Source organism: Ambystoma mexicanum, chromosome 12, assembly GCF_040938575.1.
Source record: "Ambystoma mexicanum isolate Mex_15411 chromosome 12, UKY_AmexF1_1, whole genome shotgun sequence".
In the NCBI taxonomy this organism is placed as follows: domain Eukaryota; kingdom Metazoa; phylum Chordata; class Amphibia; order Caudata; family Ambystomatidae; genus Ambystoma; species Ambystoma mexicanum.
This window is the reverse complement of record NC_090936.1, coordinates 478799765-478825791: the sequence shown is the minus strand read 5'-3', so window position 1 is coordinate 478825791 and position 26027 is coordinate 478799765. Positions and strand designations below refer to the sequence as shown.

The 26027-nt window shown below is 44.4% G+C and overlaps 1 protein-coding gene across 6 annotated transcripts in view; it reads right to left on the bottom strand.

Moving 5' to 3' along the window:
• Window positions 1-26027, bottom strand: part of DGKI (diacylglycerol kinase iota) — a 1316934-nt gene that overhangs the window by 521502 nt on the left and 769405 nt on the right. For 5 of the 6 annotated variants that reach the window (XM_069628758.1, XM_069628759.1, XM_069628760.1 and 2 more), the window contains exons 6-7: window positions 10393-10458; window positions 7801-7872 (exon numbers count right to left, since the gene is read on the bottom strand). In XM_069628758.1, coding sequence (XP_069484859.1) covers window positions 7801-7872; window positions 10393-10458 — 138 coding nt within the window. The remainder of the gene's footprint in view (window positions 1-7800; window positions 7873-10392; window positions 10459-26027) is intronic. The other variant, XM_069628756.1, reaches the window with a different exon arrangement.

Below are 26027 nucleotides of genomic sequence, written 5' to 3'. Positions count from 1 at the left end.
ATGAAAGATCATATAGTTCATAAATTTGCATCAGCAGTGTTTATGGTGCAGTGAACAAAACATCAGCATGTTTATGTTGACCTACTAAGAGAGAAAAGGCGTATTATGAAAAGGGAATTGAGTAGAGTTGGGAGAGAAATGGTGTGTGAGGAGAGGAAGCAGGAGGAGATGCATATAATGATTAAACCGATGTATAGTAATTGGGTCAGATAACATAAATGGAAGCTTATTCAACGTGACAATGAGGCTATGCTGGAGTCCCTAATAATAAAGGACATTAGAGGCTTTTGAGGCTTAGTAAATAAAAATGCTGTGCCTCAAGAATCAGTTCAAGTGATCTGTATCTAAGAAACAGAATGGGTGGATTATTTCCACGGGAAATTCGGTGAAATGCCGAGTTGTAAAATACATTTTAACGTGCTGGGATGGGCTCTTGTGTCTTGGAATTTGATGATGATGATGTACTACTAATGATTCGAAAAGTCAGTATGTCTCGTACAATGGGACCAAATATGTTGACATATGTATTGTTAAAATCTGAGCATGTCCTATGGGCGAGTATCCTGGGATTCTTATATAGACAGATTCTTGTAAGGAATTAATTCATGGAGTCATGGAAAACATTGGGCCTCATTACGAGCCTGGTAGTAACCCTGCTGGTGCCGCCAGTGGATTGCCACCAGGCACATAATATTTTACCGGCGCCTGACTTCCCGGTGCCAACGGGAGATTACAGCTCCGGTGGCTCAGGAAATCAGGCGCTGGTAAAATATAAATCTCGATTCCCATAGAGTCCCATAGGACTCTATTGGAGAGGGGCCTCGGAAGCACTGGCACTGTTGTTAACGGTGCTAGCGCTCTTGTGAGGAGTCTGCCTACTGTGGCCGATGCGCTTGGCAGGGTCAGACCTGTCAGGCACAGCGGCCACATCAGCAGACTCAGAGTTTGCCGATACAGAAACAAGGGTGCCATTCAGCTTACCGGCACCCTTGTTTCTGGAGCAGCAAATATATAATGAGGACCATTGTACGTCATCCCATTTTAGACCCATCATGATCATGATATGATATATGATTGTTTATTTATATAGCGCCTATACACAATGTGTTTCAAAGCGCTTCAAGGCAAGGGAGGGAACAAGGGAAAATACAACCACATTCTTACAGGCCATGAACAGTAAGGATGTGAAATTAACTATCGTACTCGGCCTGATGACATTTCAGATAGTGCAAGAGCTAAGACATAGATAAGGAAGGGAGGGGGAGAGTGGAAAGAAAATGGAAACAGACAGGCGACTACCGTACTAGGCCTGACGACATTTCTGGTAGAGCCGGAGAAATACAAAAGGTGAGGGAGAAGGGTGCAGAAAGGGAGGGGAGGAACAAAACAAGCGACTATCATACTAGGCCTGATGGCATTTCAGATAGTGCTGAAGGGGTGGTGGGGAGGAAAAAAACAGTAATGGGAGGATGGAGGAAACAGAAGAGGTTGCTATCATATTAGGTCAAGGGACAATTCTGATAGAGTAAGTGCATAGAAGAAAGTAAGGGGAGGAGATAGGAAAAAGGGAGAAGGGAAAGGAGGAAAGAAAAGAGAGTAAGCAGTCAAAAAGAGTGGAGAAGCAAGAGTGGAGAGCGAATACAAATGAACGCGGATACTAAGGTATTTGCGTCTCTGATCTTTTCACATTTCGAAAAATGGGTGGAGAGGAAGTTTATCATCAAGAAAAATCAGATGGGTTTTAGACGTGGGCACGGGACTGCTCCTAATGGTCTTTTGATACATGGTCTCCAGGATTTAGCATGGAGCAGGAAATACAAGTCAATATGTGTGACATCCGTTGACCGAGTAGATAGGGGTGATTGTGGGACAAGCTGGCGGCGTGGGGTGTAGAGGAAGGATTGCTAAACATGTTAATTAAGCTTCATGAGGCTTCAAATATCCAAATCAGACTAGACATGAATGGGAACTTAAGTAGGAAGATCGACACAAAATTGGCCCTGAGGCTGGGTTGTGTATTGGGACCCTGCCTCTTTAATTTATGAATGGCCAATATTGATTAATATTTGAGGCTGGTGCCTTTGTTCCCTCTAAACTGGGATCAGTTCATTTTAATCGGTTGTCATATGCGGATGACTTTCTTTTATTTGATTGTACATGGCTGGGTCTTCAGAGGGTCTTAAAGGCCTTTGCATATTATATAAGTAAACATGGTCTAGAAATAAATCCAGGAAAACTAAAATACTGGAGTTGAGAGCCAGGCAGAGATCAGCCAAAAGTAGATGGTTTATTAATGAGGTGCATATAGATCAAGAGGACAGCCTTATACATTTGGGTTTACCTCTGTTTGGTGGGCCAATGAAGCACAGCCTGTGGGAGTGTCACAAAAGCAAGGCTGTTATGCTGCCGACCCTCTTTTTGAAAGTTAATAATAAATCCAGCAAATTCTCTCTATTACCAGTGGTGAAGTTTTAGTTTTAGGCAACATTTTTTTCAAAATTAATCTATGGCCTGGAAACCATGCAGCCCTGGATCTGGGAGAAATTAAAGTTGTTGGAGGGTTATCTGTGGAGGCGTGCATTGAAACTACCGAACTGTGTCCCGGCTGTGCTTATTAGATATGAGTTGGGCCTTTGTCATTACAAGCAAGAATACATTTGTTTGTTAAAATCTGTAATCCACCAGTGCACTCCCTATATGAGGATTTATCCTCTCTAGAAGTACAAGCTCAAAATGGGACGATAAGGCAATTGAGTGTGTGCTGAAAAATCCCTTAAGATGTCTAAACCTAAAGGAAGATTATCTGACTTTTTTCGGGCAGGGTATGTAAAAACCTCCTTATTTCAGGCAGATTTAATCTATACAATTGGGAAGGTGTATAACTATTCCTTGTTTGTTCATTTGCAATACGAGCATAACAAATTAGGTATGATGACCCCCCTATCTGATACAATACCTGAACAGGTTTGTGAGGGGAATACTTATACGCTTTAGGTTTAACATTCTTCCAACTCAGGGAATTCTAGCTAGAAGAGGACAGCTCTTGAAGGATGCTGCCAACTGTAGACACTGTGAAACACAGTCAGAATTGGAGACATAGAAACATATGTTTTTGCAATGTCCTGATCTTATTTTCTTCAGACTGCTATATTTGGGCCCTTTTGTTAATTGTTTGAGGGGCGTTAATGATGAGGCTATTTGGCAAAGGTTAGCGAGCCTTCAGAATTAAAAAACTATTTTAGCAGTCTGGGGTTTTACTATTTGTCACAAAGTCTGCACTAGAGTGATGTGAAGTATTAACTTGAATTTAAGCATCAGGGATTCATTTATTTCATTTGTCTTACACACACAAACCCTCAGGCATCAGGGTGCTGGAGAAATCGGTTACATGCTGCCCAGGGGCAAAAGATCGCATATGATAACATATAGAGGAGATTACTTTCAACTTGTACTACACATCATATCTGAAATGAAGTTTAGGTGGATACAAATGATGACAATCAGAAGTGATAACTTTCAACTTGCACTGCACATCATGTCCAGATAAGATTGAGTGGTCATGTCATAATGAGTGGGTTAGGCAAACAGTATTTATTTTTTTCATTTTATTATCCAAATGTCTACACACTTATGATGTGAGGTACTAATTGTTTTTTCTTTGTTAAGAGTTGGACTTAACAGCTATTCATAGAATATATGGGATTTTCCGCAAGTCTTATTTAATAATTGTTTATGATAATAATTGTTTCCTAACTGACCGCTCTTGGCAAGTCATCCTGCGCACCGTCTCATCTCCTATTACCTTCTCTGCCTGTGGTGTCCCCCACGGCTCTTTACACTCCCCTTGGCTCTTTAACATCTAACTTGCTCAGCTTGCATGCCTCATCTCCTCCTTTTCCTCCAACTTTCAGTGTTATGCAGATGACACACAACTTTTTTTTAAACTTCCTGCTGACCCTCTTGCACCCTCCATCATGCCCAACTGCCAATCTGCCATCCAGTCCTGGTGCACCGCCAATGATCTCTGTCTTAACACTGTTAAAACTGAGATCCTGCCCATCGGGACCCCTGCTCCCTCCTTCTTCCCTTCTCTCTGGCATTCCTCAGTGGGCTCTCCCCCTGCTCCTTCTTCTGAAGCCAGAAACCCTGGTGTCATATTCGACTCCTCTCTCTCCTTCCTCCCTCACACTCAGGACATTGCCAAGAAGTCCCACTTTCAGCTCTTCCTTCTCAAAGGAATTCTCCCTTTTCTCACTTTCCCCCAGAGACTCAAGGTTACCCGAGCCCTAGTTTCCTCTAGGGTTCACTATTGCAATAGCCTCCTCCTGAATTTACGCTCTTCCACTCTGCAACCTCTCCAGCTAATCCAGAATAGGGCAGCAAGACTTATTCTTGGCCTTAAGCCCATGGGTTTCATCTTTCCTGCCCCAAAAAGTGTTAACTGGCTCCTGGTTGCTGCACGGATTGAATTCAAATCCCTCTGCATCATCCACAAGGCTGTCTGGGCCGGGGTCCTCACTATCTTCAACTTTATCTTGCTAAATACTCTCCCTCTAGACCACTTCGTTCCTCTGGCACCAACTCTTTGTTTGTAAAGTGTTTTGCTAAACAGAGGGTTAGTGGTCGATCACTTCCCTCAGCTGGCACCCTCCTATGGAACAGCCTCCCCCTCACTTTGCACCTTGAGAAGGACTTTCTTAAATTACAGAAGCTCCTCAAGGCTTTCCTCTTCACCTACTCTTTCCCTTCTTCCCTCCTCTGCTAATCCACAGTTGCTGTGATTGGTGTCTGGAGCCCTTATGCATTCTCGGGCTTCTGACCTCACACACCCAATCGCCTCAGCTCCTGTCCACCCTCGGCACTTGCCTTGGCACATCCTCCTTCCTGGAGGTTCTCACTTACAACTAACATGGCTCCAGGCTGTGTAGCACTCAACATGCCAAGCACTTCATCTGTGGCTCATCCATGAGCTCGGACTCCCCAGCACTTAGCTCCTCTGCCCTCTTCCTTGCTGCACTTACACATTCTGAATACTCACAAGGCATAGTAGGTTCTTCCCTCCACTGCTTTAAATATTGTGTATGTAATGTGTTTCACTCCCTTGTTCCCTCCCCTTACCCGGTGGGTGCTTTGAAACAGTATTTTATTTGCTGTATAAGTGCCTAACAAGCAAACAATAAATAAATAAATAAATAAATATGAATGATGTTTTTGGACATATAATAGGTGTACTTAAAATGAACCACAAGGGACAGTAAAATAATTGGTAGGCTTTAATGAAGTCTACAGGTATATGTTTTCTCTTTCTTACTCTTCCTTTTAAATTGGCAAATATAAATTGATTCAGATTTTTAAGGATAAAATTTAGGGATTATACATATGAATTTGTAGTGAGTATACTGAATGCATGTTTTATTTTTAATGAATTTATATTATGTTTATTGGTGAAATTGTGAAGGTTGATTTTGTTAATTCAAAATTTTAACCAAAAAGAATTTTAAAAAAATTGTTACATGAACTGTGCATATTTTGATGTTGTTTTCCTTTCATGTGACAGTTCTGGTGCAATCTCCTTGGCAAACCCTTCCTTCAACATTATTCTTCTGACTGCATTGATTTTTCCTGGCCCAAATCCAATCAAATTTCTGTTTGCCTTACTTTTTATTGTTTTGCTTGGTTTCTCCCTTTGATTTTCATGCCTGTTTTACACACAGCATGCTTCCGTATCAACCGTGAAGGTGCCTGCATTGCAGGAGCATTGCAGTACTTACATAAGTGAAATCAATTCTGGCAACCAGAGAATCTGAGGAGCCCTTTGCCAGGCTCAGTGCATCTGCCGCGGATATTGCTTCCCTCCTTTGGAGCTCTGCCTGATTGATCATTACTTTCCAATTCTTGGATTGCCTTGTGAAGTTATCTATCTTTCTGGGACTTTCTTTTATCTTTTCTGAGCAATGATTTGTAGATTTTCACACAGTCACAGCCGATAGAAATCCCCAGAAGGTATATATAGTTTGTTTGTGTAATCCTCTCTGCACATTGTCTTGGGAGAAACACTGCTTAATTGACCACAATTCATTCAGGGGTGTACAACTACACGTTGAACAGCATTCAGTGTTTATTGGGCCATCACAAGTGGTTTATTTTCTACTAATGGGTCCCTGTGGCATTCCACAGGCCCCAGGGATATTCCTGTAGATGGTATCCCAGGGTTTTCACAACAGAAATTACTTTGAAGTAATTACTTCGAAAATACTTTGAAAAATATAAGGGGTCGTGGGTTACGGGATAGGGGTAGTAGTGTTGGGGTATAAGGGGTATGTGATACCCCGGCAAATGAAAACAATAAAACAATTTGAAGTACAACTTTGAAGTAATTACTTTGAAGTAACTGACTTTGAAGTAATTACTTTTGTCGAAATGACATGGAACCTAGTAGATATGTCTTTGCCCTGGGTCTTTTATTTCGCAAACTGCATTCTTTGGGAGGACATTTCACTGTATCACCCTTTACTTCACTGTTCCACAAGCACATCTTGAAATGACCAAGTTACCAGGGACGTAATAGAAGAGATGGTACCCCTATGTCAATGGGTGGTGGTTACCACTGCCGCCAACCATTGTGTCTTGATGCACAGTCATAGTGACCACCACATCGAGTATTATCACGCAAATTAAGTCAAGAGTAGGAGCCCTCTTCTATGCGGAGCTGTCTGGTGGAGAGGAGTCTCTGTCTTCTCAATTCCTGAAATGATCTCATGCTCTTGCTGCAGGTGTAGAATAAGGGTGCCTTCTCAGACCTTAGCTTCTTTCGTTGGAATTTAGGAAGACTTGATTGGCTTTAAAGGAAAGCCTTACCATGGTCCTATTTGGGATGCTCTTTACCCTTGACAAAGTGAATTGACAATTGAATGAGGAGGGGGTCACTTTAAAAGGTGAAACACTAAGAGACCCTCGATCTCTACGCTCTGGTCCTAACCACAGACAAAGAAACTGGGATAGGAGTAAGAGGAGTGTGATAAGGCAGAATACAGGAAACACTAAAGCAAAGTTAACACATTTCAAATACTCCTCCTCACACACCCTGTGTCATCTTTACCGATGAATGGAACATGTGGCCAGTGTCTCTGACAATGGGTTCCTTGAGCAAAAAGCTCGAACTCTAGTGGGAGATAAACAACCAAAGAGGGAGCTTATAAAATCATGACAATCTGATACATATTAAACCTAACACCATCTCAAAAGTAAGAGAGTAGTAAGCCAAGTTCCTCTTCCACTTAGAAGAGGACTTCGGCCGAATCTGAAACTAAGTAAATGAAAAGTGTAAAGAATTGGAATTGGGTGGAGGGCAGAAGGTTCTCCTTTAGGAGCGAATCATATTGCGTGGAGATAAAGCCACCGATATAGCCTATGATTGCCCATTTGGTAACTCATATTAGGTCTAGTCTCCAAGGCGGGACTATCATCTGTAGGTTGACATCTGAGCCCCTGCCTCTCGTCTCACACAGGGAGTGTGCCCCCAAGCTACCCGCCAAGCCTGGATACCTTTGTATGCTGTGGAATTGGTTTTCTTTGGGACTCACTTGATCAGCAAGGGGCCTGTTCAGGAGTTTGGTTTCTCTCTCACTTTTGGTCACAATATACAACTTGTTTTCTACCATATAGATCATACAGGCCCCTCTAGGGAACACGCAGTCACCTAGAGATGCACATAATAGCATTGTTTCGTAAACCCAAGCACTCTCTTCCACTAAACACCCTGGCTTTGTCTAATTAGGAGTTTCTAGCACTTGAACTTACCGCCTGCTTACACCAGGAACAGCTAATGGCCACAATTTCTTTACTATGGAAGGTGAACTTCTGCTGGAATCCCTGCGCAGGGGAAAGAAGGAGAGGGGAATGGAAGGGCAAACGGGAAAAATAGGAAGGTGTAAATGATAAAAGAAATGAGAGAAGAAAGGGTACAAATAAACATATAAAGGGAGGAGGTAAAGTGTATAAAATGATAGAGGGAATAGAAGATGAGAGGAAATTGTAGTCAAGGGAAACAGGACATCAGTCAGGATGAGGGAAAGGAGTCATAGAACAGATATCATTAAGAAGACATCAGGTACATGGCAAAGAACAGAGAACATAGGATGAGGGACAAGGAGAAAGGGGTAGGAAAGGGGGGACAGAGAGAAATGGAAAAAGACACAGAAATTAAGCAAGAGAGTAGGTGAAGATGAACGAATTAGTAGAAAAGAGGCACAGGAAAAGATTAAGGTGCAGGGAAAGTTCATAGAACAGAGTGTTTGAAAAATGGGAGGATAGGGACAACAGGAAGGAGATAAGGAAACAACATGTGTTAGCCAGACATGGGAAAGAATGTATGTTAAAGAGGACATTGGAGAGGGTTCAGTGTAAAGAAATGTGGGGTTATACAGAAGGGAAAGGGAGCCCTCAGAGAGGGGGCATCAGAAATATGAAATAAGTGAGGATCATAAAAGATGGGAGAACATGGAAAAGGGGAAAAGGAAAAGAGCACAGCCAGTGGAGGACAAGGCAAAAGGCAAGGGAAAGGGAACAAGGAGAGAAGAAATTAATGGCATGTGCTCAATGGTGATGAATGGAATTGATTAGGGTGTAATTTAGAAGATACACGGATATGTGAGAAGAGGATATGGGACAGAGAAGAATGAAGAAGAGGGTGAGGGGTGGAATAGAGGGGAATATGAAAGTGTAGTTGAAGGGATGAAAAGAATGGGGAACACAGAAAAGAATGGTCAGAGTGGGAGACGGAATGGGAAATTAAGAGGAGGGAGAAGAATAGAAAATGGAAGCAATGAGTGGGGTGGGCAAGTAAAAAAAGAGAAGGAAGAAACAACCATGAGAAGGGAATATATGGAACAAGGGATGGGAGGGTGTAGGAGACATGAAGGAGAACAATGAGTGAGAGGGGACACAGTTTGAGGAGGAAAACGAGATGGGGCAATGAATAGAGTAAGGTAGAAAAGAGAGAATGGTAGGTGAGGTAGTAGTGAGGGTGTCAAGGAAGAGAGTGAAATGGGACAAGAAATCAGCAAGGGTGTAATGGGACAAGGGAGAAGATGGAGTGAGAAGGCAATTAATGGAAAATAGAGAACGAGTGATAGGGAGAGGAGTTTGTCCCGTGGGCAGGAACAGAGTAGGAAAGAGAAAATATAAAGTAAAGCAGGGTAAGAGATCATGCAAAATAGGGAGTGGAGACAGCACAAGGATCAGAAGGGGTGAATGAAGGACACCGGGAGAACAGAACAGAGAAGGGACAATTGGAAGGGGTTAGAATAGATAGGGGAAAGTGAAAGTGTAATGATTGTTATCCATGAAAATTGACAACGAACAGTGGGGTGAAAATAGAGATCGGGGATAGGTAAGGAAACAAAGGGAAGGCGGGGCAAAGAGAAGGGGAGATTTAATGTCTAAGAACATTTTGTGCTTAGATAAATAAGACAGGATGCTGAGAATAACTGAATTGGATTCATTAATGTATGAGAGTTGTACAACAATTTCTGCGGTTATTTATCTAGTGTTGCCAGACATGATCACCATAAGAGTACCAAGCACCTGTGAGCATGTCAGAAAGCCTGGAATGGATGGGGAAATGGACCAGACCCTAGCATGCCCACTTTATCATAGTGCTAACTTACCACTAGCCTCAGCATCCCAGAGTTATTCCTCCCTGATCACATCCCACCATCATACATCTTGATCACTCTGCCACTTGCCTCTTCCAATATCACTTTCCTCTACTTCCAATAGCCCACCAGCACTCTCCCTCCAATCCCCCGCCACGTTCTGTGTCCTTAGACCGTACTCTATCCTCTCTGGCTTCCCAGGCACTGCCTTCTTGGACCCAGAACCTCATTCCTCTGTAACCTCCAGCTTTCCTCGATCTGGTTCTCAATCATCCTTTACTTACATCCATCTCGGATTCCCATGTCTCTCAATGACTAGCCCCTCCCTCTGCCTTCTAGACGTCAATGTTTCTGAACTCCCCAGACTCCACCCCCCCTGGTTTCAATACTCTTGTCTTCCATGTAAGCCTTCCATCACTCTGAGTCTAACTTCAATTCTTTATAACCATCCACATTTGCCTTTCCACCCTGCAATCTCCTTGGCTTTCTTCTGTCAGGCAACCCAGTGTCGCTCCTCTTAGGTCCTTCCCCCCAGCCTCATTATGCCCCTGCACCCTGTCTTCCAGAATCCCTACTCTCTGGCCTACCGTTTCTGTATCTAATCCCATGGTAAAAAAAACAAAATCTGACCCAGCAAATTATGTTGCCTCGAACGACTGCTCCATGTTATCCCCAACTCCATTTGTGCAGCACTGCCCACACCCAAGCCTCACCACCTTTTCAGCCATTCTCTTACCTTTCCACACTGCTTGCACTTGCCCTCCTGTCTCCTCCGGTGCACCCAGTGGTGTCGCACAAGGGTCTGCCAGACAGAACAAGAAGGAAAATGTCCAATATGAGAAGACTGTCCATGCTTTATAGCTCAGCTTAACCTCACACTGCACATTGTCAAAATGATGATGAGACAGCACCATTTTAGCCATGTTCCTTTTTGGTTGAAATCCATGTTGACTTGCTATCAGCCGGTTCCTACTTGACCGAAACATATTCACTTTGTTCGACAATTTCTTTGTATGTGCTAGCATCCTGTACTGCCAGGATTCACAGCAGAAACCATAGTGGTGTTAAGCTTTACTTTAACCTGGGCTGCTGGCAAATAACACATGGCATTCCAGCATAGTATAAAATGAAGAATGTGCAAAAATCCCAAAAAAAGAGAAATCCCACCAGAAAAAAAACATCCAGTGACTCAGGTCAGTCAGAGATCAAAGTCAGGGGTCATTAATGGTACAGAGTGCCTACTTATATTTATAGTGCTGAATGATTTCCCTTCATTTAATGAACTGTTTCCAAAGTTGATACTTTTTTTTGGAGTAAAACTTACTTCTTTTTTTAATGTATTTACCAGTCTGACGTTGTGTCACCTCAAAAGAGATCTTTGGTTTTTAATCATAACAAAACGAATTTACTTTACTGTACCCTTTGTTGGTTTTTAATTATTATAAATTGAAGGTTGCAGAATTAATGTAAAGGCACACACGTTGTCATGTTAGAGGCGACACTGAGAGAACAATCCGAAGGGCCAATCAGAAAGAAAGGCCATTCCTGCTTCGCAATTGCATCCATTGTTCAAGCATTCGTAAGAGGCAAACCCTGGATAGCTTTTAGAAAGAGCCTACAAGCTCAAGATCATACAGGCATTGTGTGACAAGGTCACATAGAATGGTTCTCTTCTGGGGATCAGAGGGGCTACAGGGACCAGAGATGCTCACCCGTCAAGCAGAGAGCGAGCGGCCTGGAGGCAGTACATGGGGAATTCCCCAGAGCCCATGATTACACCTCAGTCTATCTGGTGTTGTGGACTCTTAAAGAAACGTGCGGCAGGTTTCCTAAAACCCACAAACCCTTGGTAGGGAGGTTGCAGCTCCAATGTCAAGTGTCTAAGTGCATCTTGTGCAGCCTGCCGGGCACTTATTCAGTTCACTGCCCGCCCACCTCGTTACTGCTCCCAAAACCCAGATGATGCTTCTGTGTGTCAGAAAGGAACACTGTAAAGGACTGCACATAATTGCCGCCCTTCTGGGATAGGGGACATGTAGGCTGAGCTCTGTAATTGTTGCCACTGGTTCATTATGGCCGCAATGAACCCTTCTGAGAATCGTCATGGCTGATGGAAAAGTCAGCACGGCCACTTGCAGGATTAATGCTACTTCCTCTGTGACATTATACATTGGGGTACACTGCTATCCAACTAATTGTGACTAGTACCAAGGTGTTCCTCTCCTTAAAGCTGTGAATTTGAAATTTTTCCTCCCCTCGCCTATAGGAACACTCCTAAACTGTATCAGAATTGCTTACAACCCGGTGTTTTACTTCCTACATGTCACCACCTCACGTCATTCTCCATTATTTTAGGGAAGGGATGTATCCCCATTCAAGATGGCCGCCTACCCCATGCATTCATAGTAGTTGACTGTTTAGATGGTAGGATTCCTGTTCAGCGTGTGCATGCCACTATAGAAATACCCGAGTTCAGCAGGGCTGCTTAGCAGGTCTCTGAATTGCCCTGCGAAACACTATGCGCTCAACACACCCAACGGTAGGGTCGGAGATTAATGGACATGCCATGTCATTTTTCAAAACCCTTTGTTTCCATAGGACTCTATGGGATGGGAACCACTGAATCACCGGCACCATTGTTAACGGTGGACGTGCTTCAGTGAATTATCTGCCGGTAGGGGCCTGAACTACCAGCAGGTCAGGCCTCCCATTTGTTCACTACCCCTATCGGCAGACTCAGAGTATGCATGTCTGGAAAAGGTGCTCGTAACCATTGTTACGGGTACCTTTTTCCAGACCGGCATGCTCGTAATGAGGCCCATTGTCTACTATTCATGTTTACACGCAGAATGAGACCATGTTAGGGAGTGTGGATATCACAAAATAGCCACTTCATAAACTGGAGCTTGTGAAGTATCAACATGGAACTCGCCATCTCAACTAAGCCGTAATTCAACCTTAGAAAAGGTAATCTTTCCATACCAAACACATTGCGTGCACCAAAAGCCACTGCTTCACGTCTTCATGAAATTACTGAGGACATTCTTTTTGAATTCTCCTTCACTGACACTTTACCCTCACAATCCGGCTGATAACAAGTCCCCTCTCATCCTGATGAAGTCTGGCTAATGACCCAGTTAACCGAAACTCAAGTGGCTTGAGTCGACAAACCATTTTAAAATTGAGCACATCATTCCTTTTCATTGACCTTGTTCCAATTCAATTGCTTTTCTTCAGTACTAACTTACACGTATTTGTTGGTGTAACGCGATTCAATTCTCATTATATATTTCTCAGAAACTATTTTCTGTTTGTTTAGCAACATTAAATGATGTCCTGATTGGTTGTACTTGCATATGTTTAACAATACTTCAACCTATCAGAAATAAGTTAAATGCACTCATTTAGGTAGCAATCATGATGTTTGTTCAAATGTCTTGATCTTATTTTATGCTTTCCTCACTGTTTCATATATAGATTCACAACGTTTTCTGCACAACTATGTTCATGCATGTATGGTGGTCTTTAAATATGTCATCTGAATTGAAGGAATTCCATTGCTGTGCATCTTGCCCAGCCTACATGGAACTGCTTCAGTTCACTGCCCGCCTACCAAGTTAATGCACCCAAAACCCACACGATGCCACTTTATGTCAGAGAGGACCATTGCAGAAGGGATAGCACCTAATTATCGTCCTTCTTGGTTAGGGGAAATGTGGGTTAAGCACTTGCAGGATCAAAACTTCTTCCTCCGTGAGTCTTATTAAGAAGAGTAGTCGCACGTATGAATTCCTGGAGCCACCATGAAGCACTAGGGAGATGCTGGGGACCACCAGTGCACACTGCAGAAAGATAATTCCACCAGACTTCAAAATGATGGATTAGGCTTTTGTACTTTCTGCCACCACATCAGACACACTACTTGTAGCTAATGGGGAAATAATTATATGGGTTAAAGGAGAATCTCAGCAAATGCCAGAGAACACATGGGGGAAAATCAGGGAAACAGGGGGCTAACCAATACCAAAGAGATCAGGAAATCACCAATCAGAGAAATTATTGAACAATCAACAGCTCTAAATTGCCCTAGGGCATTGCAGAGGGGCATTGGCCTGTCTACTGGAAGCAGAGATTGAGAACTTGCTGGGAGCTTGACCCCAGACACAGGGAGAAACCAGATTGAGAAAGAGACCTAAGAGCTTGAACTGAGCTCTGCACCAGACCCTGAGAAAGCCCAAATGCAGGAAAGAGGAGGAAGCTGAAATCCTACTGGGACTGTATATCAGACACTGGCATAGGCCAGCCCAAGTGTAGAAGAGAAAGACAAAAGCCAGCTGAGAACTGTATATGAGAAGACAATGGAAGAGACCAGAGTGAGAGAACTGGGAGAAAGATCTATGTGCTGCTGAGAGCTACATCTCATACACTGGTACCAGAGGGAGAGAAAGAGCTGGAGAGGTGATAGAAGAACTCCAGCCTGTGAGGAATCCAAGATGATTCCCCCAGAAAACCTGGCCTGGGACCCTTCTCATGTGGCCATGGAAAGGCAGACGCTTTGTGATCCTAACCCTGGGGGTGGTGTTCTGTGGGAGGGATCAGGTTAGGGGGAATGATAAAGCACCTTTAATAACTTTCCCAGAGTCCCTACAATCTTATGGCCTACTGTAAAATTGAAGCTGTGGAAGAAAAGGGTAATTTGCACATTGGGGATTTTAAATCCCTCAATGCCCAAAGTACTGGGATGAGGAAGAGGGATGTGGAGGCACTGGACTGCAAGGTGCAGTCTAGTGATTGTAATGACCCACACCTGAGACGGTCTGGTGAGCTTAAAGGGCCCTCTCAGGCACACGGCCATTAGGAGTAGTAGAAGGTGGAGTGTCTGCAGTGAGTCCACGTTGCAATGGCACCAGAGGAAGCTGAAAACAGACACGCTGGTGCTGACTCTATTGCCAGAGCGGATGATGGTCCTGAGAGAGTGTCCGAACTTGAAGATTTTGTATGACAGGAAGCGTGAGTTTAAAAACCTTTAAGCTGTGTAATACGTGCTGCGGTGGCAGGCGAGCACTGGGTGTTTGTGGACCGAGGAAAGCTCCTCTCCCCACCGGCACAGGCCACAGGAGGTATAGAGAAGCAGTTTTCCGGATAAAAAAGAAGCAGAATGCACAGAGGCAGCGGAGCGAGCGGACGCGTATGCAGCACCCAGTGAGTTCACATTTATTGTGAGACCCCAGAACATTCCGTAATCACCGCCGCTAGCCACAAACAATAGTTTTGAATACCGAACCGATGAAAAGAAGTTAAAGTGGCAGAACCATACTAACTTTAAATGCTGAACTGATACAAGCTAAAGTGGCAGATTCAGAACTGTGGGCGCAGACAAGAACATTGTAGTTATACTTATAAAGGGCTGAGTAATTGCCAAGACCAGGCAAGAGCCATAATAAAATAAGCTGACAAAAACTACTGTTGCCAAAGTCACAAAAGGGCAATACGAAAGCCAGTTCACAAGAACCAGTATCGCCAAAGCCAAAAGAGGGCCATACTAAAACATGCTAATAAGAATCATCATTGCCAAAGCCAAGAGAGAGCAATAAAGAAGCAGACTGATTGTAACCCATATGGCCACAGTGAGAAAGAGGCAAAAGTTGGAAGAGAACCAAACAAGAATTGTTTAAACCCAAGAAGAGCAAGTGTGAAGGAAAACCAGTGTGCGCATGTGGTTGAGGTAAGAGTGGGAACACAAGAGTGGCAGGAGAGCAGCCCTTCTAATAGAAAAAAATTTAGAAGGAGAGGCGCACAACCTGCATTGCATGTAGCAATCACAGGTGTGGAACAAACAGCACCAATGTGTTTCTTGTCTTCCCAAAAGAAGTAGTCAGTACTGAAGAAGTTGGAAGTCAAAAGACTTTACAAAGTTGTTTGAAGAAAACTTGACCAGAGAAGTACTTGTAAACTTGTAATAGTGTTAAGAGTTTCTTTAGTCCTGGCAGGTCAATATACCAGGTAAGGGACCTTGTTCTGGTAGACATGGCAGGTGAGTGGACCAGGTAAAAGTAATTGAAGTACTGTGGTGTGATGAGAAGAAGAAGAAGAAGAAGAAGAAGAAGAAGAAGAAGAAGAAGAAGAAGAAGAAGAAGAAGAAGAAGAAGAAGGAGAAGGAGAAGGAGAAGGAGAAGGAGAAGGAGAAGGAGAAGGAGAAGGAGAAGAAGAAGGAGAAGGAGAAGGAGAAGAAGAAGAAGAAGAAGAAGAAGAAGCAAGACCACTAAAGTATGTTGTGTACTCTTGTGAAATCATCCTGACAAAACTTTGCTGATACTAAAGATAAAATGAGGAAGTGTTTTTGATACGTTGATTGCCTTAATCTCTGGGTTTAATTGTAGCTTCTTATCTTCACTTTGAAACCCATATTTCTCGTGTATCGCAATTCTGCATTTTTCATTTAAGGCCCCTTCAAAAGATTAAGACATGTTAGTCTCCTGCAGATGTCAATTTCATTGCCCAGGATCTTGTTGTATGTAGCCTCGATGTCAAAATGCAGTCTTCTTAACTACTCTGATTCGTTGTAAAATTCTGCTGCGGGCAGATCGACACTCCATGGCTCACCTAATCTCTGGCACCCATGCATTTGACCGTATTATTTCTATTTGAATTTCTCTTCCCTGGCGCCTTATTCACTTTCAAGTACTTTGCAAAAGCTGCTGCCTAACAGGATCGTCCATTTCTGGAGGGTGAGCGGCAACTCGCGTGACCTCTTACATGCACTACACGTGTTACTCCTCCCAGGCTGTCTCTGTTTTTGCTTCCCTCTGTTTCTGTTTCTCTCATATCAGTGTTAGGTGGCAAATAATGGAGGTTTCAACGTCATTTCAACGAAGGAAATTACTTTGATGTAATTTACTTCATTGAAATTACTTTAAAAATATACTTTGAATGTATTTGTATTTTTTGTGGGTGGGGGGTCCCCACATGCCTCCCTTTCCCTCAATCCCCTCCCCATCCCCCTTTCATCCCATACCCCGCAATACATGTAAAGTTCGAAATATTTTTTGCCGCGAAGTAAAATACATCAAAGTGAGGTACTTCATGGAAACAACGGGATACGCTAATGGAGATAACAAAGGCTGCTCAGGAGTTCCCAATGACAATGTATCAATTTCATGTGAAAATTGATGCAATAACTGAGGCTAGTAAAACACGACTAAGCCACCTTACCCATTCTTAAATGCCTTCAAAGAGTGCTACCTGACTATCCTGTGTTCTATACCATTACATTTGCCTCAAAGCGGTGTCAGCAACACCTATGTGCCGAAACTAAACACACTTGAGGTGGATGACTCCTGTAATGCCCATTGAGGAACATGTGTCACTGGCTGTGCACCCACACCGCCATCCAAATGCTGCCCCTCCCCGCGGGTCTGGCCCCACCATGGCCGAATGGCACAGCACAACTGTATTCTCTACACTTCCACCAAAGGAATGAACATAATTGTATGGAAGAGTTTCAGGTTCTTTGTTTGAGAGAAATACAACAACATGCTTCTTGTAAGAAAGAATTAAGCCAAATTACTGACTGTTTGGAAAACATGTTTTTAAAAAAAACACACATTCATGATTTCTGAATTAGCTAATTAAATTAAGTGACAGTTTTAAAAGTAATATCAAACAAGTTGAATATGTATAAAAATATACAGTTTTTACACTAAAAAGAAGCCGCACACAAACTGAAAAGTTAAAAGAAAATAAGTGTAAGAGATGCAAGCCACCTGTTTGAGAGACAATAAATAAAGGAGTGGGGCTGGAGATGGGGTGAAATTGGCTCAATCCCAAATTCCCTACATTCTAATGTAAAGGTTTTTGGGAAGTTTGACCTGCAACCATATGCCCGTGTTTGTAAACTTCAAAGTGGACGTACATACATTATTTAAAACCGATGTTTTCAAAAGGTGCTGTAACAGGGCGACCATGCACGCTGTTTCCAGATGTGTCACTGCAAACGCCCACTTGCCAACAAGGATGCAACCTTTGTTTAGGTCACTGTATCCACAATCCTTGCCGTATTGAATGATATTTAAAGCGGCTCAGATGCAGTGGCACATCTGGATGCAGTGTACATGGTTTGCCTTGATGTTGCACAGGCATTTGGAGTTGAAACACACACACTGCGTCTGTTCTCTCTGGACAAAAAGTGCACATAAAGGGCCTGATTCCAGGGCTGTTTCCTATGGGATTGAGACATTACAAAACCCTTCTCTGAATCAAGCCCTAAACGTCTGACCACAGCTTGGTCTGACTAGATCCTTCTTTATTCTGATTGGACTATGTTAACACGTGAGCTGGTTCAGCATTGAATGGGAGCAGGCAGTTCTCTGGAGATACTCTTTAGGGATTCTATGCACAGACTGTGCCAAAATACCAGGAACACATCTTAACAAAGGTTGTGCCTCTGAAACAGTTAGGGCACTAAAGGGCTTCTCACCCCACTAGACGCATGCAAAATACTCTATAAAGTAATGCCTACAAGGCTGTACTATATGTGTCTTGAAACATGCTATTTACATTCCCGCGATCAGCCTCGGTCAGGTCATCTCCCTGTTCTCCCCCCAGCCCACTGAATAGAAAAGCAATGGTAAGAAAGCTTCACCTAGTGGACAGACTGCAGCTTAAGAAAATTGCCACACCAGTTCTAATTAAAAAGATAAATGCCAATAAAGAAACAAAAAAAGGTACATTGTAAACATACCCTTCCTAAGGGGGGTGTCTTAACTTACTCTTTCTCCTCTCCTACCCCACTAGCAAGCTCAAGTATCCTACCTACTGACACTATCAACCCTTGCACATGGCAGTGATCTTCGTACGAAATACCTCACCAACAGAACAAAGCCTCTGCTCGCTCATTAACTAAAGATGGACCTACCCTTGCACTCTCCCCATCCTCCCTACCTGATCCCACCACTTCCTCCAGTGATGCTTAATGATGTAATTTTGTATATGTAGTAAGCACTCCTCTTTAGTTTGAAGCACTTGCCCCTTAAGTTAATGTTACCTTTGTAAGTCACCTGTTTTTCTTTTGTACATTCTGTTTCTGTTTGTTTTGTTTTGTCCCTGGTATATGCCTTAATGTATTACACCCTCATAAACTGGCTCACTACTTGTTCTCATCTGTATGCTATTGTACAGGCGTCCTTCATCAGAACGCATCTGCCATCTGTAAATGTAATTATAAGCTGTTTCTGATTGAAATTGACATACCTGGACTTCCAAAAAATACAAATACGTATAGTTCTATCCAACCGACAGCAATCCAACAGCTAAGCCAGTCTCAAAGCGCTCACTTCCACTTGATTGCTTGTTACACTGCCGCAGACCATTTAAAATCATGCTGCCACTAAGAACTCATGTATTTCCAGCCTGCATGTATCAACAGCTCAGGTTTTGCAACTACCTCCACCTCATTCCCACCGACAACCATCCATCACAGAATGTGGCTGCCCGGAAAGCCAGTGCCACACCATATGGCTCCCATATTAGTCCCGTACTGCGAGCTCTACACTGGATTCCTGTGAAACAGAGGATAGCCTTTCAGGCTCTTTGCCTGGCCCATTGGGCGTACTATCAAGTGGGTGCCGATTTCCTTCAGGATACATTTCTACCTTATATCCCCAGTCAAGCTCTTCGTTCTAGCCAAGAACGGCTGGTTCAGATTCCTAGATTCCGCCTTCAGAGAGTTGGTGGCCGCGCTTTTTCAGTGGCGGCTAGTAAACTCTGGAATAGTCTTCCACTTAAGTTAAGGCAGACTGAGAATCGCCTGCTTAAAACTGTACTTTTCTGCTAATTCCTGGGGACCATTGTTGTCAGGCTGTGCATATTCTTGCGCCAAGATGCCTTTGGGTGAACGTGCGTGTTATAAATGTCATTAGCCTAACATAAAATCACTGGCCATCTTTTCTTTCAAGGCAACATGCAATGAAGTTACTACAATGGTAGAGTTCTGCTTTGCAAGACCACTTAACATTGCATTACTTCACATGTATAGATACAAGAACAGTAAGGGCAGTAAAGAACAGACAGGCCCATCCGACCTGCCTGCCTCTCCAACCATAAAGTCTTCTCATTCTCCAGCTCCTACTCTGATCATACACTGTGAACTCTTTACCTGGTTCACCACTCTAAATAATAATAATAATAATAATAATAATAATAATAATAATAATAATAATAATGATAATTACATTGATCATTTTTATCGCACAAATTCTATTCTTTCTGCACTTCTAAAAAATATACTTCTTTTTCCAATTGTACTCAAGTTGTAGACCTTGCAAGAATTCGGCCCTATGATCTATAAATTCAGCACAGATCTCTGGGGCAATAGCTGAACACAGGCGTTCTATTGAAAAGGTCGGCAACCTTTGAACATGCATGATCCTCTTCTCTCATACACAGATACTAATGGCAGACAAGACAACAAGGACCATCTGTTGACCCCCGTTTCTCTTCCTACTCCAACTGGCAGCTGTTATTTAGTTGTATCTCCAGCAGAGGTACAGCCGTGCATCCCGCATTAGTAGTCCAATGTACCAGAATGGTAGCTATTGGGGCATTACTGCACTTTTAAGTCCTAATCGCAACAATTTTGTCTTGGGGCATCCCTTTGTGGAAACCAAAATGCAGGTCTGACATGGTTGCTGTGCACACATGGATCACTCTGAAACCAGGCCTGCACCATCTGTAGTGGTTTCAACTATTTTTAGAGTGGCCCGCTACCCCAGAAAGCCCAATTCCCAAACTGTGTGGGTGTACCTGGCCATTTTTAGGGTTCGACTAGCTCGCTGCCAAATACCTGGTGTAGGTCTGGCGGGCTAGATTAGGCCAGCCCATGAGTGAGGGTGCATTCAAGGGAGATCATGTCCATAACTCAGATCACTTGTTTTAAATCTGACAAAATGGAGTACTGCTTTTGAAAATTATCTGCTGAAGTTTTCTTGGGCAAGTTTAACCATAATGGCTGGTCTCTGCTTCAAGTGCCCTTAGTGCCGGTTCTTTAAAAAAGCTGCTAGATGGCACTGCTGGCCTGTGCCTCTTCCTCCCAGTCTATATAACTGGCTGGATCAGATGCCCCATGGTGCGACCATTTTTGGGCCATTTTGTCAGTGTCTTCATGTTTACCCTACTGACATAGTGCCTCGATTTAAGAAGCCTCTGTCATCCAGAAGAGTAGCGGAACACCACCATCCCACTTCAGCTGTGTGTTGGGTCCCCTTTGATCACCTCGAACTATTGCCCCATCTTAGGACTGGTTCTTGCTGGTTGGCTGCCCGATTTAAATCTCACGCTGCCCAGATCTGCTTCACTGGATTCATAAATCTTCCTAACACCTTCTTCATTGTTGCTTCTGCTCCTGACTTGTGGGTCACCCTCCTGAGAAGGCTAATTATTCCTCTTTTCCTTTGCATTGAGTCATTGCTAGTCCAGAGTGCAGGTCCCTGTTTACCGGATACTTTTCCCAGCCCTGTAAAACAAGCCCTGTACTAACGGGGTTCTACCACCATCTCCAAACCAAGGGATTGGTGGCATAAGTTCTTGCCACTGGGTGCTCGTACATTCTACATCGTCCACCAAAGGGGTTTCCTGTGGCCTGAAATAGTGGAGTTTTGCAAGTCCCCCTCTACCCCAGATCACCATTGGCTTCATTTGGCTTGAATCCTTCCCTGCTTCCTCCCTTCCTGGGTGTTTTGAGTCTCAAATCTAAAATTGGACTTTTTAAGGTGGCCTTGTCTGGTGTCCCCTGGGGTTGGTTTTGCCATTGTCTGCATCTGTGAGGCCGCACACAGACCCACCTGCCTTTATCCTATACCCCAGCTCTGCCTTTTGTGACAGGTTCAGGGACCTGGCCACATCAAGTAGGATCCCTCTGAGACTGGGGCAGGAGTCCTACCACTGGGTACCCAGAGACATTCCTGCCCCAGAGGTGTGTGTGGGAGTTGGGAGGCCGCAGTCTATGTCCATTCTATCTGTCCCAGGAAGAATATTTCGAGTATCATTGACACTTACTCCCCAGTGTTATTTTTCTTCTTCCCTAGAACTATGCATCCCAGGATGCCTGGCAGCGGAAACCTGAACCGGCCCCTCACTAGAGAGAGGTGGCAGCAAGCAGAACAGCTGAAGAATGCCACACACTTCAAAACGGCAATCCAGACACCATGCACAAACAAGACATAGGGCCTCATTAAGGGTCGGGCGGTGCGGAATTAACAGTGGCGGTAAACCCGTCGCCACTGTTAATTCCGGACCACCCGATCCCGACCCCTGCTGGCGGACTGAGGTCTGACCTGGCGGGTTGAACACCTCCCGCCTGCAGGTGGATGTGGAAACACCAGCACCATCACGAGATGGTGCTGGTGTTTCCACTTCCCCATTCCCATTGAGTCCTATGGGACTCAATGGGAATGGGGATTAACACCATTCCGCCTCCGTGACTCCCGGGACACCGGGGCTGTAATGCCCTGGTAATTCCGGGAGTCACGGAGGCGGAATGGTAATACGAGTCCGGCGGTAACCAGGCAGTTTTACCGCCATGGTTACCGCCAGACTCGTAATGAGGCCTATAAACTCTAAATTGAACTTTGTTTTCAACTGGCCACCATCTCCAAATGCTAGTACACCTGTGTACGAAAAGAAGGAGGCCGGGTTTAAGGACCACTATATGCATTCTGCACTTTGTAACCCAGTCCCTGGGGAGAAGGAAGCCAGCAGTTGGCCACCGAAGACTGCTGGCAGGAGGAACCAACTTTGGGGACAGAGGGAAGATGAGAATGGGCAAGGAGAACAGGTCAGTTTGCGTTGTGCGGGTGAGACCAAGGGAAGAGAAGGAATGCCATGCAGAGGAAAGACTATGCAGCAGAGTGTGCATGAGAATTGTCGAGAGTGTATACATGGTGTTGTATTGGTTGCTGAGAGAACATGGTACTTGGGTGTGAGAGTGTGTGATACATGAGTGAGTGAGATTAGAAAGAGTTGAGAGGGGTGATTGAGACAGTGAATGGAAGGTGACTGTGGGAGAAGGTGTCGGTGGTGTTGAGTGTTGTGGTTGTGAGTACAGGAAAGTGTAGTGTAGTGAAGTGTACTGTAGTGTGGTGAGTGGGAGGAGGGTGTAGCAGAGTGTAACAGAAGTAGAATGGGTGAAGTAGTGAGTCGAATGGGTAGAGCAGTGAGTTAAGCAGGCAGAGTAGTGAGTAGAGGGGGAGGAAAGTTGAGTAGGGAGAGGAGCAAATAGTAAAAGTAGAGAATGCAGTAGAGGGAGGAGAGCAGTAGAGACTAGTGGGAGGAGAGATTAGTGGAGGGCAGTGGGAGGAGAGAGTAGTAGAGAAATGATCTGACCATGTAGGTAGGCAGTAGAGAGGAGAGAGGAATTTCAGAGGACTGAAGAGTGAGTTTGAGGGAGAGAGACAGTGAGAGAAAAAGCGTAGGAAAGAAAAGGAGGCAGTGAGAAGTTCAGGGAGAGGAGCACAAGGGTGTAAAAGGAAAGGGTAAGTGGGCCTGAATATTTGGAAGGCACTTAACCTAGTTGTAAAGATCATTGGCAGAGTTATGGGACCACTAGATATGAATGACCAAGGAATTCCTTGAGGGAGTCAGCAACAGAAGGTGTTTACCCTCAGGCCATCATAATTACTCCCTGTGCAGTTTATAATAAAGTGTATATGTTTCAGCATACCAGTATTCTGTAGAAGTAGCTATGGGGCTAATTGCACCTCAATGACAACCCACCTGCTCCATGAGTGGAGGTTGGTTGCTCTGCCATCCTTATCTGAGAAGTGTCTGGTCTATCGTCGGGTTGGAAGTCCTATCTCGCCATTTGGTGAGATGAGTTTACATCCCTTGCCAGAGGACTGTCGAAAAATCTCCAAACAGTCCCAGGCATTGTTTTGAAAAATGATTTGTGGGAGGCGTGGCCTGCCTGGAGACTAATGGAGTCATGAGACCCCAGAGCTCAGCAGCCCAAACAACAGCTATGCAACTTTGTGAAACATATACTCATTACGGAGATGCTGGTATACCGTGGTCTGCGTTCGGAATCCCCTAGATGCAGGGACCGGCTATTGAGCGACACCGTAGATTTCACCTAATAAAATTTCACCTACTCAGAAATCACCAAACTTTTTCTTTCTTCGAATTGGTTAGGTAAGTAGGTACATCTAAAACATAGATGGGGTGGGGTAAGGGTATAGGATAAGGTGCAGGGAAGTAGGGGGGTGCGCTGGGGGGGTCTCTCCCACAATGTAAAAAAGAATTTGAAGGAAAGAAAATGCAATGATTTCTCTTTTAGGTGAAGTGGATTCAATGAAATCACGGATGGCCGTGCACATTGGATGGTGCAGAGACAAGGAGGCCCGAGGCATGTGAGGGACCGGCGGCGCAGATACTGAGGACTGGTGAAAAACTGCCAGAGACACCACAGCAATATTGCCAACTTCTGCGAAGGTCTGCGAGACCAGGAGGAAGATGGGCACAGGAGCCAGTCAGAGGCCCGGACATGGTTTAGCTTTGACCTGGGCTGATGACACGAGGGTCAGCAGAGAGGCGGGCCTGGGGGAAAGATGCACCAGCTTGAAACTGCTTGGTTGAATATGGATGCCTCAGTCTCTGCAGGACTGAGCCAGAGGGACAAGACCGTTGGTGGGAGGAGGCCTCCTGGATGCAAAGGACCTAGTCAGATCCCTACTATTGCAGAGATTAGATTGCTCCAGATGGGGAACCAAGAGGCAGCGGAGGATGCCTGCCCAGAGGCAGAAGGCTCTCAGATGCACCCCATTTAAGAAACCATGGATTGCCTGGAAACGGTAGTGTGGTTCCTCGAGAAGGCGGGGAGAAGAGCATGGTAAGGTGGTCAGGGAATGGGGACCAGTTCACCCCAGAATATTGCAGTTAATAGGCCTTCTGAAATGAACGGTGAATGCGAGAAGATGGGGGTATACCCGTGAAAAGCTCTTACAACAGCTGTGATATCAGAGGGTGTCCGTAAGACATCACAGCAGAGGGTTACATTCATCCCAGCTACCAACTAGCAGTTTCAGTGCAGAATGTCCCGGGAAGATGGGATGCATTGCATAGGTCCTGCAGAAGCCGGCGATCCCCTGACCTGGGACCTCTGTCCAAAGCAATTCGGACCTCCTCACCTAATTGGGCTTCGATCGCTGTTGGTTTAAGGACAGCTGATTATATCGAGCCGCACTGGGACTGCGAGGTAACACAGGGGTGTAAATCATGAAGTCCACTAAAGGTAAAGACAAATCTTCCACATCCATTAAGGATATTCTCCAGCCTTCTAAATAGCCTTAACGGTGGCTACTAACCAGGATCAGGCAAAGAGAACCGATTTAGACTCACAACCTGCCACGAAGGGAGATATTACACGTTTATTTCAATCTCCAGACAAAGAGATGGCTACTACACCACAGGATCTAAAAATCTAAAAAACTCCTTCCAAGAACTGGCTCATAATGTGCAGAAGTCGGAGCACAGGGTCGGGGACTTGGAATCTGCTTTCTGTGATAAGGCAAATACTTATTACCAATTGGAACAGAGGGTGGCGGCACTGCTAATGCATAAGCAAACTTTGGATGACAAACTGGAAGATACTGAAAATCGATCAAGGAGGAACAATATTCAAACCAGAGGGATTCCCTGGGAGTTCTCAGATCCAGAGCTAGAACCTTATGTCAGGCACAGGATTTTAGACATATTGGGAGAGACAGCAACGGATCTTACATTGGACCGTACGCATAGAGTATATTCGAATTTTGAGCAATGGTGCAGTCTTCCCCCAGAAAACCAGGCTGCAATGGGATATACGTTTTAGGGGTAGCACCCTGATGCTGTTTCAGGAACTTGAACAAGGAGCAATTCAGAAATGTTGCCAAATAAAACTGCGGCCCCAATGGGCGACAACCAAAGGAATACAATACAGATGGAGCCATCCGTTCTACATTCTTATCAAATATGACGGTTTACAACATCAATTTACCTCCCTTCAAGCGGTCATAGAGGTCCTTAAGATCCCACATAGAGACCTCCAAATGTCGGAGAAAGATGAAAGCATGGCCCCTAAAAATGAGTGGTCCCGGTCAAGATCCAGGAAGGACAGGCACAAAGATCGAAGGAGGCCATCAATGGATATACGTGAGAGGAGCAGAGATTCAGAGGGACCTACTTGATAGAATGGACTGGGGTATCTTGGCTTGGTTTCGGGGTCTTGCCTGAATTGGGCACTGGTGTAGAGTCAGTTGAGTAGAATATTATCAGTTCATAGTTACGATATTTAAGCAATTGCATGAAGTTGCAATGCAGATTATGCACATAAGTGGTCAGGGC